Raw genomic sequence first — 18266 nt, forward strand, 5'->3', positions numbered from 1 at the left:
GTAGTTGTGGCTCGTGGGCTGTAGAGATTGTGGCGCACGGGCTTAGTTGCTCCACGTCATGTGGGATCTTCCTGGACCAGGGCTTGAACCAGTGTCCCCTGCATCGGCAGGTGGATTCTTAACCACTGCACCACCAGGAAGTCCCTTAATTTTAATTTTTATTGGAGTATAGTTGCTTTACAGTTTTGTGTTAGTGTCTACTGTGCAGCAAAGTGAATCAGTTATATGTATACATGTATCCCCTCTTTTTTAGATTTCCTTCCCATTTAGGTCACCACAGAGCATTGAGAGTTCCCTGTGCTGTACAGCCGGTTCTCGTTAGTTATCTGTTTTATACATAGTAATGTATATGTGTCAGTCCCAATCTCCCAATTCATCCCATCCTCCCCCATTTGGTATCCACACATTTGTTCTCTACATCTCTGTCTCTATTTCTGCTTTGCAAATAAGTTCATTTGTACCATTTTTCTAGATTCCAAGGAGCACTTTTTAAAATGTTTGAGTTAGGGAGTTTCCTGGCAGTCCAGTGGTCAGGATTTGGTGCTTTCACTAATGTGGCCCTGTTTCAGCCCTGGTTGCGGAATTAAGATCCCATAAGTTGCATGGTGTGGCAAAAAAAAAAAAAAAAAAAAAAAAAAAAAAGGAAAGAAAAGTTAGGTTAAATTGGAGTTAGAAATAAACAAAGATACAGTTCTTCCCATTTTCCTAACCCATGAATGGATGTCTGCCAGTGTATCATTAAAAAAACCCAAAACTTTTCTTTAAATGCACACTGCTCTCTCCAGAGCAGCTTTCCCTTCAGGAAAATATGGCCCTCGATGTCCTTGACATTCCGTGAGTGGTTTGACCTGTGAGAATATCGACAGGCCAAGAACGTTGCTGAGTTTCCTGAGTCCTGAAACGCACCCAACAGTGCTGTCCCATAAGCTGGTGGACTGCAGTGGGCCAGGAGTTGCTCTGCACCTAAAAATATCTCCACATACATTGTACTTTTTGTTGTGGAGCTTTCCTGTGTGTGAAAAGAAACTGTCAGCACAAAGAGTCCAGCTGCACGTGATGTTGTCAGGCTTGAATCACTTATGACGCGAGCCACAATAGTCATTTTTATTTATACCCCTTATTACTGGGATCTTTTTTCAATGTTTTAACAACATTTATCTGAAGTAGATATGTAAGGATCTTCGAAACTACTACATGTGAAGGGAAGTACTTGGAAAATTCTTGGTTTAATTTTTTGTACTTAACATGTTAATAAGTTATGAGAAAAGAAAGATCAGACTTTTAAAATTAAACTGAGGAAATCTTTGAAAGGAGCTTTATCACATGGACAGAAAAACTTTATTAAAACTTTTACACATTCTGTCTGAGGAACGTCTTCAGAGGTGTTGTATATGCCAGTTGCCTTATACTTTGTGATCTTTTGTTGTTTTGTTTCTTTCATAGCCAAAGACCACCACAGTCATTAAAGGATTATTTTTGTTACTGTAGTTTTGGGGGTGAGGATGGAAAAGATAATTGTCTGTTTTAGGATACACTGAAGATAAAATTCTTTGATAAATTTAATACATTACAATAAAAACAAGAGTCCAATTTAAAATAGTTGATCACACTATGAAGCTAAAAATTGTTATGAGACCATACAGGCTTATCCAAAATTAATTAAATTTGTGGTGTTCAAAAAAATAAGCAGGTGTTCTTTTTTTTTTTTTAAATTTATTGGCTGCATTGGGTCTTCGTTGCTGCGCAGGCTTTCTCTAGTTGTGGTGAGCGGGGCTACTCTTTGTTGCGGTGCATGGGCTTCTCATTGCAGTGGCTTCTCTTGTTGCGGAGCACGGGCTTCTAGGCATGTGGGCTCTAGAGCGCAGGCTCAGTAGTTGTGGCACATGGGCTTAGTTGCACTGCGGCATGTGGGATCTTCCCGGACCAGGGCTTGAACTCGTGTCCCCTGCATTGGCAGGTGGATTCTTAACCACTGTGCCACCAGGAAAGTCCAGCAGGTGTCCTTAAGTGTAAATTTTCCTGGTGACATTGCTCTATTCCCACAATATCCTATTCCACATGCTGCCATGATTCATTGAAAATGCTACTCATATCAGAGTTCTATTTCGGGGTCATTTGTTTAAGTACAGGCAAATAAAAGCTCCTATTTTTAATAATTTTATTTGCCTATGCAGAATGCCATGTGTATCAGAGTTTCAAAGCACAATTTAAGTATTGCAAAAGATTCTGACACGTATTTGCTTTTCCTACTACATAGATTACAGACATACAGATATATATGTAGTGGTTTATATTTACACATATATGTATATATACATACCTGTGAACTCTTCATTGAAGAATTATACATATTATAAGTATACGTATCAGTGAATTTTCACAAGCCACATTCACCCATCTAACCTGCATTCCATCAAGAAACAGAATGTTACCAGCACCCTAGAAACTCCTCTTCATGTTCCTTTCCCAGTATTGCCTGCCCTTCCCCTCAAGGGTAACCTCTATCCTGACTTCTTAAGGCAGAGGTTGGTTTTCAGTTTTGCCTATTTTTGTTCTTTATATAAATGTAATCATGTCATATATACTCTTGCTCTCACTTTTACATAAGATCAAATTTATGGAATTTAAAAACATAGGCAGGGAGATTGGTTCAAGATGGTAGAGTAGAGGATGTGCTCTCACTCCCTCTTGCCAGAGCACCAGAATCACAACAAACTGCTGAACAGTCATCGACAGGAAGACGCTGGAACTCACCAAAAAAGATACCCCACATCCAGAGACAAAGGAGAAGCCACAATGAGATGGTACGAGAGGCACTATCACAATAAAATCAAATCCCATATCTGCTGGGTGGGTGACCCACAGACTGGAGAACACTTATACCACAGAAGTCTACCCACTGGAGTGAAGGTTCTGAGCCCCACGTCAGGCTTCCCAACCTGGGGGTCTGGCAACGGGAGGAGGAATTCCTAGATAATCAGACTTTGAAAGTTAGTGGGATTTGATTGCAGGACTTCGATAGGACTGGGGGAAACAGAGACTCCACTCTTGGAGGGCACACACAAAGTAGTGTGTGCATCGGGACCCAGGGGAAGGAGCAGTGACCCCATAGAGACTGAACCAGACCAACCTGCTAGTGTTGGAGGGTCTCCTGCAGAGGTGGGGGGTGGCTGTGTCTCATGGTGAGGACAAGGACACTGGCAGCAGAAATTCTGGGAAGTACTCTTTGGCGTGAGCTCTCCCAGAGAAGACTCAAATCAATAAAATTAGAAATGAAAAACGAGAAGTTACAGCAGACACCACAGAAATACAAAGCATCCCAAGAGACTACTGCAAGCAACTCTGTACCAATAAAATGGACAACCTGGAAGAAACGGACAAATTCTTAGAAAGGTGTAACCTTCCGAGACTGAACCAGGAAGAAATAGAAAATATGAACAGACCAATCACAAGTAATGAAATTGAAACTGTGATTGAAAATCTTTCAACAAACAAAGGCCCAGGACCAGATGGCTTCACAGATGAATTCTATCAAACATTTAGAGAAGAGCTAACACCCATCCTTCTGAAACGCTTCCAAAAAATTGCAGAGGAAGGAACACTCCCAAACTCATTCTATGAGGCCACCATCACCCTGATACCAAAACCAGACAAAGACACTACAAAAAAGAAAATTACAGACAATATCACTGATGAATATAGATGCAAAAATCCTCAACAAAATACTAGCAAACAGACTCCAACAACACATTAAAAGGATCATACACCATGATCAACTGGGATATATCCCAGGGATTCAAGGATTCTTCAATATATGCAAATCAATCAATGTGATACACCATATTAACGAATTGAAGAATGAAAACCATATGATCATCTCAATAGATGCAGAAAAAGCTTTGACAAAATTTAACACCCATTTATGATAAAAACTCTCAGAAAGTGGGCATAGAGGGAACCTACCTCAACATAATAAAGGCCATATATGACAAACCCAGAGCAAACATCACTCTCAATGGTGAAAAACTGAAAGCATTTCCTCTAAGATCAGGAACAAGACAAGGATGTCCACTCTCACCACTATTATTCAACATAGTTTTGGAAGTCCTAGCTATGGCAGTCAGAGAAGAAAAAGAAATAAAAGGAATACAAATTGGAAAAGAAGAGGTAAAACTGTCACTGTTTGCAGATGACATGATACTATACATAGAGAATCCTAAAGATGCCACCAGAAAACTACTAGAGCTAGTCAATGAATTTGGTAAAGTTGCAGGATACGAAATTAATGCACAGAAATCTCTTGAATTCCTATACACTAATGATGAAAAATCTGAAAGAGAAATTGAAGAAACACTCCCATTTACCATTGCAACAAAAAGAATAAAATACCTAGGAGTAAACCTACCTAGGTAGACAAATGACCTGTATGCAGAAAACTATAAGACTGTGATGAAAGAAATTAAAGGTGATACCAACAGATGGAGAGATATACCATGTTCTTGGATTGGAAGAATCAATATTGTGGAAGTGACTATATTACGCAAAGCAATCTATAGATTCAATGCAATCCCTATCAAATTACCAATGGCATTTTTTAGAGAACTGGAACAAAGAATCTTAAAATTGTATGGAGACACAGAAGACCCCGAATAGCCAAAGCAGTCTTGAGGGAAAAAAATGGAGCTGGAGGAATCAGACTCCCTTACTTCAGACTATACTACGAAGCTACAGTAAATCAAGACAGTATGGTACTGGCACAAAAACAGATATAGGTAAATGGAACAGGATAGAAAGCCGAGAGATAAACCCACACACCTATGGTCAACTAATCTATGACAAAGGAGGCAAGGATATACAATGGAGAAAAGATAGTCTCTTCAGTAAGTGGTGCTGGGAGAACTGGACAGCTACATGTAAAAGAATGAAATTAGAACACTCTCTAACACCATACACAACAATAAACTGAAAATGGATTAGAGACCTAAATGTAAGACCAGACAGCATAAAACTCTTAGAGGTAAACATAGGAAGAACACTCTGACATAAATCACAGCAAGATCTTTTTTGACCCACCTGCTAGAGTAATGGAAATAAAACCAAAGCTAAACAAATGGGAGCTACTGAAACTTAAAAGCTTTTGCAAAGCAAAGGAAACTACAAACAAGACGAAAAGACAACCCTGAGAATGGGAGAAAATATTTGCAGAGGAATCAATGGACAAAGGATTAAACTCCAAAATGTATAAACAGCTCATGCAGCTCAAATTAAAAAGCAAACAACCCAATCCAAAAATGGACAGAAGACCTAAATAGATATTTCTCCAAAGAAGACATACAGATGTCCAAGAGGCACATGAAAAGCTGCTCAACATCACTAATTATTAGATAAATGCAGATCAGTAGTACTACAATGAGGTATCACCTCACACCAGTTAGAATGGGCGTCATCAGAAAATCTACAAACAACAAATTCTGGAGAGGGTGTGGAGAAAAGGGAACCCTCTTGCACTTTTGGTGGGAATGTAAATTGATACAGCCACTATGGAGAACAGTATGGAGGTTCCTTAAAAAATTAAAAATAGAATTACCATGTGACCCAGCAATCTCACTACTGGGCATATACCCAGGGAAAACCATAATTCAAAAAGACACATGCACCCCAGTGTTCATTGTAGCACTCTTTACAATAGCCAGTTCATGAAAGTAACCTAAATGCCCATCAACAGACGAATGGATAAAGAAGATGTGATACCTATATACAATGGAATATTACTCAGCCATGAAACAGAACGAACTTGCTTCATTTGTAGAGACGTGGATGGATCTAGAGACTGTCACACAGAGTGAAGTAAGTCAGAAAGAGAAAAACAAATATCGTATATTAACTCATACATGTGGAACCTAGAAAAATGGTATAGATTAACCAGTTTGCAGGGCAGAAATTGAGGCACAGATGTAGAGAACAAATGTATGGACAACAAGCGGGAAAGTGGCTGGGGGGTGGTGGTGGTGCTGTGATGAATTGGGAGATTGGGATTGACATATATATACTAATATGTATAAAGTGGATAACTAGTAAGAACCTGCTGTGTAAAAAAATAAAATTCAAAAAAAAACCCAATGGGGCTTCCCTGGTGGTGCAGTGGTTGAGAATCCACCTGCCGATGCAGGGGACACAGGTTTGTGCCCCGGTCCGGGAGGATCCCACGTGCCACGGAGCGGCTGGGCCCATGAGCCATGGCCTCTGGGCCTGAGCGTCCGGAGCCTGTGCTCCACAGTGGGAGAGGCCACAACAGTGAGAGGCCCATGTACCACCAAAAAAAAAAAAAAAAAAAAAACCAATGCAGAAAAAGAAAGATGTTCATCACTGCTAGTCATTAAGGAAATTCAAATTAAAACCACAATGAAACACCATTACACACCTAAGAGAATGGCTAAAATTAAAAAAGCACTCACACTTGGCCAAGTGCTGATGGGGTTGGAGAACAAATATACATTGCTGCTGGGAGTGTGAAATGGTGCAGCCACTCTGGAGAACAGTTTGGCAGTTTCTTACCAAGTAAATATACACTCACCATTTGACCCATCAGTTCCTGTCTTGGGTGTTTACACTAGAAAAGTGAAATTTTCAGTTCACACAGAAATGTCATACACTGGAAACAATCCAAATGGCCCTCCAGCGGTGAATGAGTAAATAAACCGTGGTATATCCACACCATGGAATAAGTCAGCGATAAAAATGAAAGAACTGCTATTGATACACCAGTAACTTGGATGAATCTCAAAGGCATTATGCTGAGAAGAAGAAGCCAATGTCAAAAGATCCGTTTATGTGACGTTCTCATAAAGCTTAAGGATAGTGGACAGATCAGGAGTTTTCAGAAATTAGGGGTGGGAAGAGGTTGTGACAGCAAAAAGAGCACGGAGGGAGGTTTCTGGACTGGGAGAATTGTTTTGTGTTCTGATTGTAGTGGTGGCTGCGTGAATCTAGACCTGTGTTAAAATTCATTGCATTGTGTACCAAATAGTCAATTTTACTGTGTGATAATTTTTTTAAAGTAAAAGAAAATCAATTTTAATGAGTTGGAATTTAGTTGAATATGAAGCCTCATAGAATTTGCCATCTCTGTTTCTGTTGAATATAAAAAAATTTGAGCTGCTGAGTATAAAAAATTTTGAATAGAAATATTTTTGGTGTATTAAAAAAAACCCCCCCAAAACCAAAAAAACACATAGGCATAGGAAACCCAAGGGTTGCAGATGTACTAGGGTGCTAGCCCATGATGAGGGCTGGGGAGGTGACAGGGTACAGGCAGCAGGGTTGTAGGACAGAGGGGAAAAAAAGGGAAAGTGAGACCAATGACAAATTGAAGGGCCCTGCATGGGCCGGTGGGAGTGTGCCGTGCAGTGAATTATAGTGAACAAGGTACATCTGAGACCGTTTGTGTGATTCATCCACGTTGGTACATGGAGTTGTAGATCCATTTATGATCATTGCTGTATTGTATTCCATCATACAAGTATGTCCCAACTCATCTGTTCTATTTTTGATGGGCTTTTTGGGGCTATTGGTGCTGCTTTGGACTTTCTTCTGCCTGTCTTTTCAAGAATGTCTAGATGCATTTCTGTTAGGTTTATACCTCAGAGTGGAGTTGGTGTGTCAGAAGGGGGGGTACCTTATGTTTGGTTTTAGTAGATACTGCCAAATAATGTTTAAAAGTTGTTATACCAACTTACATTAGCATATGAAAATGCAGGTTCTAGTTGCTGCAGGTCCTTGTCAGTACTTGGTATTGTCTATTTTTCATCGTAGCCACTCTGTTGGAGCATGATGTTATCACAGAATGACTAGTTTGCACTCTTCAGATGATTCGTGAAGTCGAGCATTTGGATATCTCGTCTTTTCACATGTTGTTGTATTTCAAAGCAGACTGCTGCTTTGAATTTGGCAGAGAGAAAATGTTAACTCTTCTTTCTTGAATGTATCTGAAGATAACAAGAAAATTAAACAATATAGAAATGAAATAAGCAAGAACATTCCAGGAAACAAAGACCACAGTGAGTAAGAGGAGGTGGAAGGATGATGGATTTCTCATTGTGTAGCCGGAGTCTCAGATAAACTTTAAATAATAGCAGGATAATAGAAATGTCATTCCGTGTAAACTTTGAAGACAGATACATCTCAGAGAGGGTCACAGTAAAACCAGGTGATATGGAGTGTGTGAGAATGGGCAAAGGCCTACCAGGTAATTCAAGGGGAAAGAGAGCAGTGCAGAAACAGCATGATGTGAGCCTTAGAAAAAGCACTTTATCATGATAGAGAGTGCAGTTCATAATTAAAATCAAATAGGAAGTCAGCTTTCATGAAAGAAAAAAAACCAACACGATTGTAGGAAATGGCAGGAGACAGAGACCACACACTCGCCACGGGGAACGTTAACTTCTCTGTCTCATTCCGTGAGTGCTCGCCGGAACAAAAATAAGCGAGGACATAGCACATTTACATGACATCATGGAAATTTGCTCTAATCAGTACAAACCAGGAGAAAAGATTGCTGACTCATGCAACAAAAGACTACTTTCCTTATTATGAAAAGAGCTTCTATTTAAAAAAAAAAAAAAAAAAAAGATCACAACCTGACAGAAAAATGAACAAAGAATAAGAGCATAGTTCATGGAAAAGAGAGTTCGAAATGGCTTCTAAACACGTGAACGTCATTTGCAATACGGTCAGTGCAGATCTGAAGCAATGAGTATATACATGCACGTAGATACGGAGAGCATCATCAAGCTCTGTCTTTTACTGCGTGGACATTATACCTCAAGGAGATGTCCTTTCCACCCATCAGCTGGGAAGAGATAAAACACTTGATGGCCCAGTGTGTAGGCACAGGTGGGAGACGTGAGGTGGCTGCCTGTTGGTGGCGTTGATGTTGCTGAAGTTCTGATGTAGTTTTCCTCTTGGTTTAACACAGGAACTTAATCTGAGTATTATTTAATCCTGAACATTTGTCTTCTAAACAGACACCTTGCAAGGAATAATTTAATTGGAAATGGTTTAGTGTTACTAAAGATGTCTTTTAAAAGGACTTAGGTAGGTCGTTCTTTGCATGTGCCCCAAAATAGTAGTCTGTATGCATACATTTAGTCAGTGATCGTCTCCGGAGTTGGTGATAATGGTCAGAATGTTTCGGCTCTGATTATAGACGAAAAGCCCTAACAGCAGTGTCTGTACAATTAGCCATGTTACAAAGGGGTTACTAATTGTTTTGAAAATTGTCAACCATCTGATAAGCAATGCAGTCATAATAACACCTGCCACTGGTACTTCTTCAGAGGAAAACATTTATTGAGTACCATCTGTGTACAAGATGACCCTCGAGGTGCAGAGGGGCAGGGATGTGTTGTGGTGATGAGTTAACGTAGCTCTTTTCCTTCACTCAGGATGACTTTCCTTTACTAAGGGTTAACTAGCTGGCCTCCTTCTCCGTAAACCAGGTAAAAGTTGGGATGCCAACTTCATCACCAGACAGCATCTCTGATGATAACAGTGACCCCTAACAGGTGAATTGCAGCTACATGAGGTTGAACTGTATTTAAACCCCTGTGAGAAACCGCAGCTCGAGGTTTCCCCGTGGGTGATGACTCTTGTTACTGGGTTTGTCCCCGGTGGGTCTTGGAGATTCTGCCTCTGGTGTTGTTACAAGAGACGCTACCTCCTGTGGGGGCCTGGGCTTCTCAGCCAAGGTGGGCACTGTGTGCCCGTTTGAATCTGGACCCCTCAGGAAGGTCAAAGGCAGTAGCTCCTGGGCTCGGTTGGGACCCTGCCCTTCCTGCCCAGCAGACAGATGCCAAGCATGGCCTACCGTGTCTTGTGAGTCTGAATGTTTAACTGAGCCTAAGATGACCACCTCATGGGTTATATTTGTTTGAATAGAAATTGAAAAGTAAATAATAATGAAAAAAATGTGACAGCCTCTGCAAAGGACACCTTGGCAATTAAAAAAAAAAATCATACATATAGATGACTCACACATGCCCTTCTAGGAGTTTGCTCTCTTGATACACAGCCACACATACTGTAGGCAACTGGTGTAAAATGGTCACCGTAGCTTCGCTGGTAAAGCAGAAGATGAGAAGAAACTGCATGTCCATTAAAAGGAAAGTACGGACATAAATTGTAGCATAGCCACCCAATGGAGTATTCTACAGTGGAATTGGAATAGTTAGAAAGAATGAAGTGGACTTACTTGTACTGAATTTTTCCAAGATAGTTTGTGAACTGAAAAAGGCAATATTCAGAATAGTGTTCATGCTGTTGATGTTTAGAAAAACAACACAAACATGCTTGCATATGCCCAGAATAACTGCACATTTACATAGCAAATTGGCTCAGAGAGCTTGCCTATGGGGTGGGGAGGGAGGGAGAACCCCCCTTCTGTTTCTTCTTGTGACAATGTCGGGAGCCCCGTGTCCCTGCCTCTCAGGTTATGAGTTACAAATGCAGTTGGAGCCCCCGTGCACCCTGCCTGGTTGTGTTTGCCTCTCCCCGTCTCTGCCTGCGTTGTCCCCCCAGGGCAAACCTGAATTTGATGTTTATCGTTCTCATGGCAGTTTTTATACCTTCGCAGCACGGATAGGGAAATGGACACACAGGTTGTGGTGTAGTCATACTGTACGCAGGATGTGATCCAGCGGTGATGATAAAGGAGTTTCATTTGCACGTGTCAGTGTGGATGAATCTCAGAAGCCTGTGGTTGAGCAAGACTTAATGCTTCTTTCCTTTTGAATGTGTACTTTGTATACATTCAATACAGATGAATCCTTCAGGATTAGGGATTTAGACTGTGTTTGATTTTGATAAAATGTCAGTATGTTACATGTTTTCCTTTTTTCTTCTCTTTGCTGATTTGTGTTGCAAATGTAGTTTTACCAGGATGCAGTGGTTTTGAATATTATGAGAAATGAAAACCATGGGTTAAAGATTTAGTGATGATTGACACTTTTGGGGGGGGCGTTGTGGGACAATACTTCTTACCTCTGTTTGATAGTTTATTTGGCAAGTTCTGATAATTTACAATATCATGGCTGGGTCCTTCCTCTAGATTACTGATGTTCACTAATTGCTGCTGTCTTTTTTGGTTTACATTGTAGATTGCCCTCTTGGATTCTCCCACAGCCTTAAGCATGGAGGAGAAACTTCAGCAGAATGAAGCCAGAGTAAGTGATACCTTGACTTGTTATTTTTTTGAGGAAATCATAGCTTTCACTATTTTAAGTGCATACTTTTTAGCACTTGCTGTTTGGGACTCATTTTGTTTCTATATGACACTTAACACTCTGCTTGCCCTCACCCCATTTTTAAAGAAGCACAGCAGTTGACTACCTGTGCATTTCATGTTCTCTGTGACTTAATAAATGGGATATTTCTGGCACACTATGGTTAACAGCAACTGAGATTCACATGTGGGCTGTCCCACACGGCAGTGAGGCAGCCCCGGCCTTCGGGAGAGGGAGGCTATGTTCACAGTGGTGGTCCCCCATAGCCTTACCACGACCAGCGTGGAGCTTTATGTCATCCTTTTACTTTCCAGAGGGAAGTGCAGCACTTGGGGAATCACTGAATACTCCGAGTAGATGCTTAGATGATCTTAAGCGAGGTGGGATTTGAGGCGGGGGGTGGGTGTTCTGGACCGAAGTCACTGTTTGTGTGCTGGTGCTTTCTGAAAACTAGTTTCATGGCTGATCTACTGCTATACTATTTTTGTTTAAAAAGAAAATAACCCTCTGTAAAAGGAGAAACAGCATTAATAACATTTTTGCAGTGGATTTTGTTCACTGTGCTGAATAGTTAAAACAGATTGAGAAAGAAAATTGGATTCTGTTGGTAAAGCTCTTTCAAGAATACACAATATTGAAGATATAAATTGGGTTGTAGTTAGGAACTTGTTGACACTTCCCTGGATAATTACACTGATTAATTTGCTGATAATAGCATTAGTTGAAAACATTAGTTTCTTAATCCCTATTTTTCTCTTGACATTTTGTATTTTAGTACTTCAGATTCTCATTTTGAGGGCTTTGAAATGTCTGTATAGTCTTAAATTGTTTCTTACTAATAGTTTTCAGAAATACCTAGCAAGTTAATAGAAACCAATAAACATTTTAATTTGAATGCATTATACCTGCTGGGACAGAAATGACTGCCCCTCTTGTTCATAACATTTTCTAAATTTTCATCTAGTCTTTGCTGACCTTTCAAAATTGTTTGCCATCTGCTTGGCCATAAATCTTACCACCTGGTCACGTTGTTAGTGGCGGTATCCGACTTTGCATTTTTAAATTAATTTTATAAATGAAGATTATTTGGTTTAAGTTCAGTAGTGAAAGAAACCCAAGGCATACTTAACGATTTGTTGAAAGCTAGATTATTTGACGGAATTGGAAAAGGATTAATTGGCTTGCGTTTCTTCAGGGAGAACTTATCTGTTGAAATGCTGAAGTGTTTATTGTTAAATGCTTTGTGTTTCTCAGATAAAGTGCCAAAGACTATCTGTTAACTGATTATTATAAATGAGTAAATTCATCACCCCAGTCTTTTCCCCTTCTGTAGGGGGAGAAGGCGTAAGAATATTCCCTCTGTGAAAGCTTTTCCAAAACAAAAAGCCCAGTGACTTTTCTTGCTTTAGAGGCTGTGGGGCTGGCATCACTCAAGTGATGAAAGGAAGGCCTCCTTGCCTAACCAGTACAAATGAGCAAAAATCAGAGTTAGTGAGGCTCAGTCCTATTTCTTTTGTTTGTTCCAAGAACATGATAGGTTTGACATTAGTAACTAGTTAAGATATTTTATTGAAAACAGTGCTTTTCAATAGAACTCCTGTAGCTGTTTGAGGTAAATTGAGGGGTAAAATGAATGCCTGTTGAATGAATTCAGGTGGGTGAGAGGTGTTTTGGGTTTGCTCTGGATAAACCATCACTCCAGTTCCTCTATTTCTTGTCAGTAATGAACGTGGTCTTTCATGGAGGTTGCTGACCCATGCGCTTTCCATTTATATTACTTGATGGCCTGTGGGAAGTATCTTCCTCTTAGCAGTGAGAGTATAATCCAGTGTGTTCTGTGCCTTCACTTTGACCTGGTTAAATAGGGTAACTTACTGGTGGGAAGACCAGTCAGTTGAACTGGGATGGTGTCTGCTGTTGGATGGGTAGGAGGCAGGAATGCTGAAGGACAGGAGGGAAAAGGCCTTGGGAGGGTGTGTCCCCCTCTATGCCCCTCAGAGGTCACTTTCTTTTAGCCCTAAGTATATTCATTTTACAGAATTTTCCATTTTTTTTCCTACCTCTCAATCAGGTATCACTTTACTTCTTAATGAATCACTCACTAATGTCATTTAAAAAGTTGTATGGAACTAGCAGAATATTTTCATTAACTTTGAGAAGCAATTTCCAACTGTGCTGTGTTCGACAATGGGGCATATTTTCTCCCCCAAGTTACCGCAGACTGGAAAGAAGGTGATTTTTATCAAAAGGTTTTTGCTTTTACTAAGAGTCAATTAAAGAGCCGCCTTTTTTTTTTTAAAGATAGAATGAGATTTATAAACCCTATTAATTAGCTACAAAAGCAGATTATCTCCTAAAAGAAAACTGCAGTTTCCAAGGTGATTTAATCATCACATCTAATTAGAAAGTAAAGTAAATCACTATTTCTTAGGACCTAAAGTATAATCAGGAAAAATTAACCCATGTAATGGGGTGTTGTCATCTTTGAACTTGTAATTTTGGTTAATATCCAAGGTAGTAGCTTTTATTGAAGTACACCTTGAAAAAGACTGCTGTAAAACTCTAGGCAACTTGACAGATTGTTTTCTGTCCTTTCCTTTGCCATGATGTAGGTTGTAGGGTAAGATCAGCTTGTTTGATTTATATTTGGTGATGGTTCTTTGAGGCATTGCTACCTAATTATAAAAATGTATTATACATTCTTCCATAATCTGTAAGAGTTTGGAAACGTTCTAGAAGAAAATCAAAGTAATTTTTTTTGTGGAGCAATCGCATATGTATGTTTTTTCTTTTAGGTTCAAGAATTGACCAAGGAATGGACAAATAAGTGGAATGAAACCCAAAATATTTTGAAAGTAAGGACTATAAAAAAGTGTCATGATCTTACTGTGCTGGCTTAAGTAGGTAAAACTTTTTTTCTTTCTCCCTCAAAAATGGCGATTGTGTGCTTTGCTTAAGGTAAGATTAGTGGAATTGATAAGTGACTTTTGGGAGGTTGGGACTCTGGTTTGATTTTGAAGAAATGGGAAAGTGAGCTATTAGTCATTAAAAGCTGTGTGTTTAGGGGTGATGCTGATACTTAAGGTATTTGCTCTCACTTGTGGAGTTTTTCCGTTTTTGAGTCAGCACATATTAAATTCCATTTAATATTCAAGGGCACCCACTTTGCCTTTCTGCTTTTGTTAGACCCAATATAAAAGCAATATGTTAAATAAAAAAATACTTCTCATGGCAGTATCATGGAATATGTGTGCATAGCGTGGCTAGACTTCAGAAATTTCTCAACTAGTAATTTCCTATTGGAATTTTTTTCTGTATGTCTCAAAGGCTAGGCAGTGATGGTCTGCATTTTTGGTAAGATTCATGGTGAAAAGATGTCAGTAATGGCCTCCGAGTTTCATACTCTGTGCTTCAAGATACACGTTTCTTTGTGGTCCCATTTTTTGCTGAGGTGGTAGGAAACTTGTGTCATCCATGGAGGGTCAGCTACATTAGGTTTGAGGTTCAGACTGGAATTTTATGCTTTGATAGTGTCTGTCTGTCCTTACACATGAGAGAAGGCGATTCAGAGGTGATTGCTGAATCCTGGGTTTGTTTTTGAGGTCTGTTGAGGTAACAAAGGACGGAATCTCCCTTGAATATTGGTGAGGCTGGATAGATGAGGTTTAGTTATGTGACTTGGCAGAAACCTGACTTGGACGCCGTTCACGTGAAGAGGGGGCACCTGGTGACCGTTTCACGGGGGAAAACTTTTGAAGACCTGGAGTAGCCATTGAGTTACTGTCTCTGAGAGTGGGGGTCAGCATCATATTATGAAAAGTTTCCTTGTACCATTTAGGCAAGCTGGCCTGCTCTGGGGGCTAAAAAGCTTACTTCTCGGGAGTGGGGTTGAGCTGCAGTCCTCGGTGGCCATGGGTCGTTATTGGTCCTGGAGATATTCTTTCCAGTTGCAGAAAGCCCTGAAGTACATGAGGCTTCTGCATCCAGAGTTTTCTTTCCTCCTGATGATGATGATAATGTTGTGTTATTTTGAGGTACTTTCTCAGCGTTTGTTTTTTTGAGAGGTTTTCGTGCAGGAAACTGAGCAAAGACTTCAGTTGCATTTCTGAAGAGTCAGGTGGGGAATAAGCACCAGCAAAGATGTGACTGTTTTCATCGTTTATGTTGCATCAACTTGGAGAAGTAGTGCTGCAGCCCCAGACTTACGTAGCCCAGCCATTGGACCGTTCATGGCACCATGTATATTTTCCTCAGCAAATTTGCCAGAAAGGGAGGACTGAAATCTCCTGCACGTCAGGAAAAGAGAAATCAAGTAGCTAGCTGTTTGAAAAGCCATTAGTATACATAGTGCCTTTTAGCACAGAAGGCAATGCCGTAGTGAATGCAGATTGCAGCCCATCTCTTCTGCCTGGTCTCTCCTTGTCACCGTGGTAGGGGTTTTACAACAGCCTTGCAGAGCTATCCACGCTGAGTCACCATGGTGAACCCCTGAACTTTTTCTCATAATGTTATTCCGGGCCCTGAAACTAAATCCTCCTTCAATTCCAATTCTGTTTTTCATAAATCTTACTATTTTTATTTTTTATAACTTCTGAGATGAGAATAGAAAGGTGTTATGTGCTAGGTGTTATAGGTTATGGGAAAGGCTAATGATATTTCAGATTTTTCCCTTCGTTTGATCTGGCAAGCTCTTTGTAGATTTCTCTGCTGGTGTCTGTGTTTTAAATCTGTACTTGTTTTCTGCTCACATTTGGTATCTTTGGAGCTGTCTTCATCTCCTATTGGAAGACAGTGCCTGAGGCCTGAGGTGAAGAAGAGGGCTACTCAAATGTTTTTGAAAACATTCTTTGGAAATTGGTGGGGAAAGGGATTGTTTTTCGATGAGTATGTATCTGTGTAGTTTGTGTGATTCCCGTATTTTTGCTGTCTGACTCTTCCTTCATCGGCTCTTGTTCCAGTAATGCTGCATAGAACCCACTCCAATGCGGTGGCTTCGGACAACATTTATTTTCCCTCACTCACATGCACATTGGCTGGGGGTCGGCTGGGCTGGTCTGGCTGGGCTTGGATCCCAGCTATGGCGGCTTCCCGGTCTGTCTCTCATTCTGTTGGACTGGCTGGTTGTCCAGAAGATGACTTATGGTCACGGCGCAGGTAGAAGCAGGTGGGCCTGGTCTTGCAAGCACATTTCAAGCTTCTGCTTGTATCATGGCCAAAGCAAGTCACTTGGCTGAACAGAAAGTCACAGGGGAAGAAGTGTATTTCACCCATGAAAGGGCTGTGGCAAGGGTGTAAATGTATAATCCTGCTTTGAGATCAGTGGTTTAATCGACACGTGCCCCTGTTTAAATACAGATCTTTAAATTCTGGGAACTTGCTCTTCTACTGCGTTTGCCCGTGTTGTAGAGACAGGCTCAGTGAAGCGGTAAATTCCCGGGATTATCTTTATCATCGGGGCTTGGTTGTTTACTCTGCAACTATATCATCCCTTCCAAGCCCCAAATCCTGAGCATCCAAGGAGAGACCTTTGGGAGGAAGACCGAGAGTGAGACCTTCCGGGGGACAGAAGGGAGATACAGGGAAACTTCAGTGCCTGTTGGCACAGTGAGAGCCTGCCTTGTTGCTTTTTCTTGCCCGAGCTGTTAGAGGCTCAGAAACCAAGGAGTGACTTTGTTCCCTTGTTTGTGATCTGGTCTGTGGCTTTCCTTGCTGGGGATGAGTGAAGGCCTAGGCATGTTGAGTGGGGTGAAGAAGGGGTGAAAGGCGCTCAGACGAGAGGTGTCGGCTGTTTGCAGCCGGGCTCGTGGCGCCGTGGTGATAGCGCACGCGCCTCGGGCTTTGATCTGCCAGCTCCGTCTCAGGCTTCAGCTCTCTTTCTGAGTCACTGGTGGGTTGTGACACTTACCCACAGTGTCACACACCCTCGTCCCCAGCTTGGAAGTCGGGCGGATGGCAACCTGTTCGTTACACCCAGGTCACAAGAGGTGATAAATTGCTCGGGGTTACGATATGAGTAGCTAATGACAGTGGAAAGTGTGTTGATCTTGAGGAGACCTTTCTTAGGCAGGTAGGTAATGCGGGCTCTATTATCCTCTACAGTCTACGCTGTGTATACACTCTCTTGCCCCTTAATCTACTTTCCTCATTTTCATTACTCTCCATTTCTGTAAATTAAAGTTCAGACTCCCTTGCCTGACCCCCCAGGGGCACTGAGCTCCTTCTTGGCTCCACGTGTCCCATCACAGCTCTGTCCGCCCCGCGCTCCCGGGTCCCCGACCCACCCGGCCAGGTGTCTCGCTGGTCCCTGTGCGCACTGGGTGTTGGGTTTCTGGGGCTCACTTGGCCTTTGCCTATGTTGCTCCGTCATTTGAGTTGCTCCCCTCTCTACGCCTGTGGGATTCCACCATGAAGCTCTCTCTGATCACTCTTCTCTCCCACTTACCGGATAGAATGATTTTGTTTTCCTCTGGCTTTTGTAAAGGCATTTCGTTCTGCCTTTGTCACAGCATTCATCATAATCGGAGTTTGGTGGTCTTAGTGTCTCCCTCTAAACAGGAGCAGAATCTGGGCAGGGATTGTCTCTTTATCATTCTGTGGACCAGCTCCTAGAACTCCGCTTCTCACAGAGCAGGCATACAGTGAAAACTTACTGGATTAAAGTAGTAACAAGAAACAAAAACCAAAACCTTTATATTAGTTTGCTAGTGCTGCCATAATAAAACATCACAGACTGGGCGCCTTAAACAGCAGGCGTTTATTTGCTCATGGTTCTGGAGGCTAGAAGTCAGAGATCAAGGTGTCGGTAGGGTTGGTTTGTCCTAAAGCCCTCCTCTCTCCTTGGCTAGTGGATGCTGCCTGCTCTCGGCCCTCACATGGCCTTTTCTCTGTGTGCCTGTAGCCCTGGTCGCCCTCTGTGTCCTGATCTCCTCTTCTTATAAGGACATTGGTCAGATTGGATTAGGGCTCAGCCTAATGGCTTCTTTTTAA

At 41.4% G+C, this 18266-nt stretch overlaps 1 protein-coding gene across 5 annotated transcripts in view; it reads left to right on the top strand.

Annotated features, from left to right (window-relative positions):
* KIF16B (kinesin family member 16B) overlaps positions 1-18266 on the top strand; it is a 296484-nt gene that overhangs the window by 52271 nt on the left and 225947 nt on the right. For all 5 annotated transcript variants that reach the window (XM_067012363.1, XM_059037575.2, XM_059037574.2 and 2 more), the window contains 2 exons: positions 11154-11219; positions 14075-14134. In XM_067012363.1, the coding sequence (XP_066868464.1) occupies positions 11154-11219; positions 14075-14134 (126 nt within the window). The remainder of the gene's footprint in view (positions 1-11153; positions 11220-14074; positions 14135-18266) is intronic.

The sequence above is a fragment of the Kogia breviceps genome, chromosome 14, assembly GCF_026419965.1.
Source record: "Kogia breviceps isolate mKogBre1 chromosome 14, mKogBre1 haplotype 1, whole genome shotgun sequence".
NCBI classification, from domain to species: Eukaryota; Metazoa; Chordata; class Mammalia; order Artiodactyla; family Physeteridae; genus Kogia; species Kogia breviceps.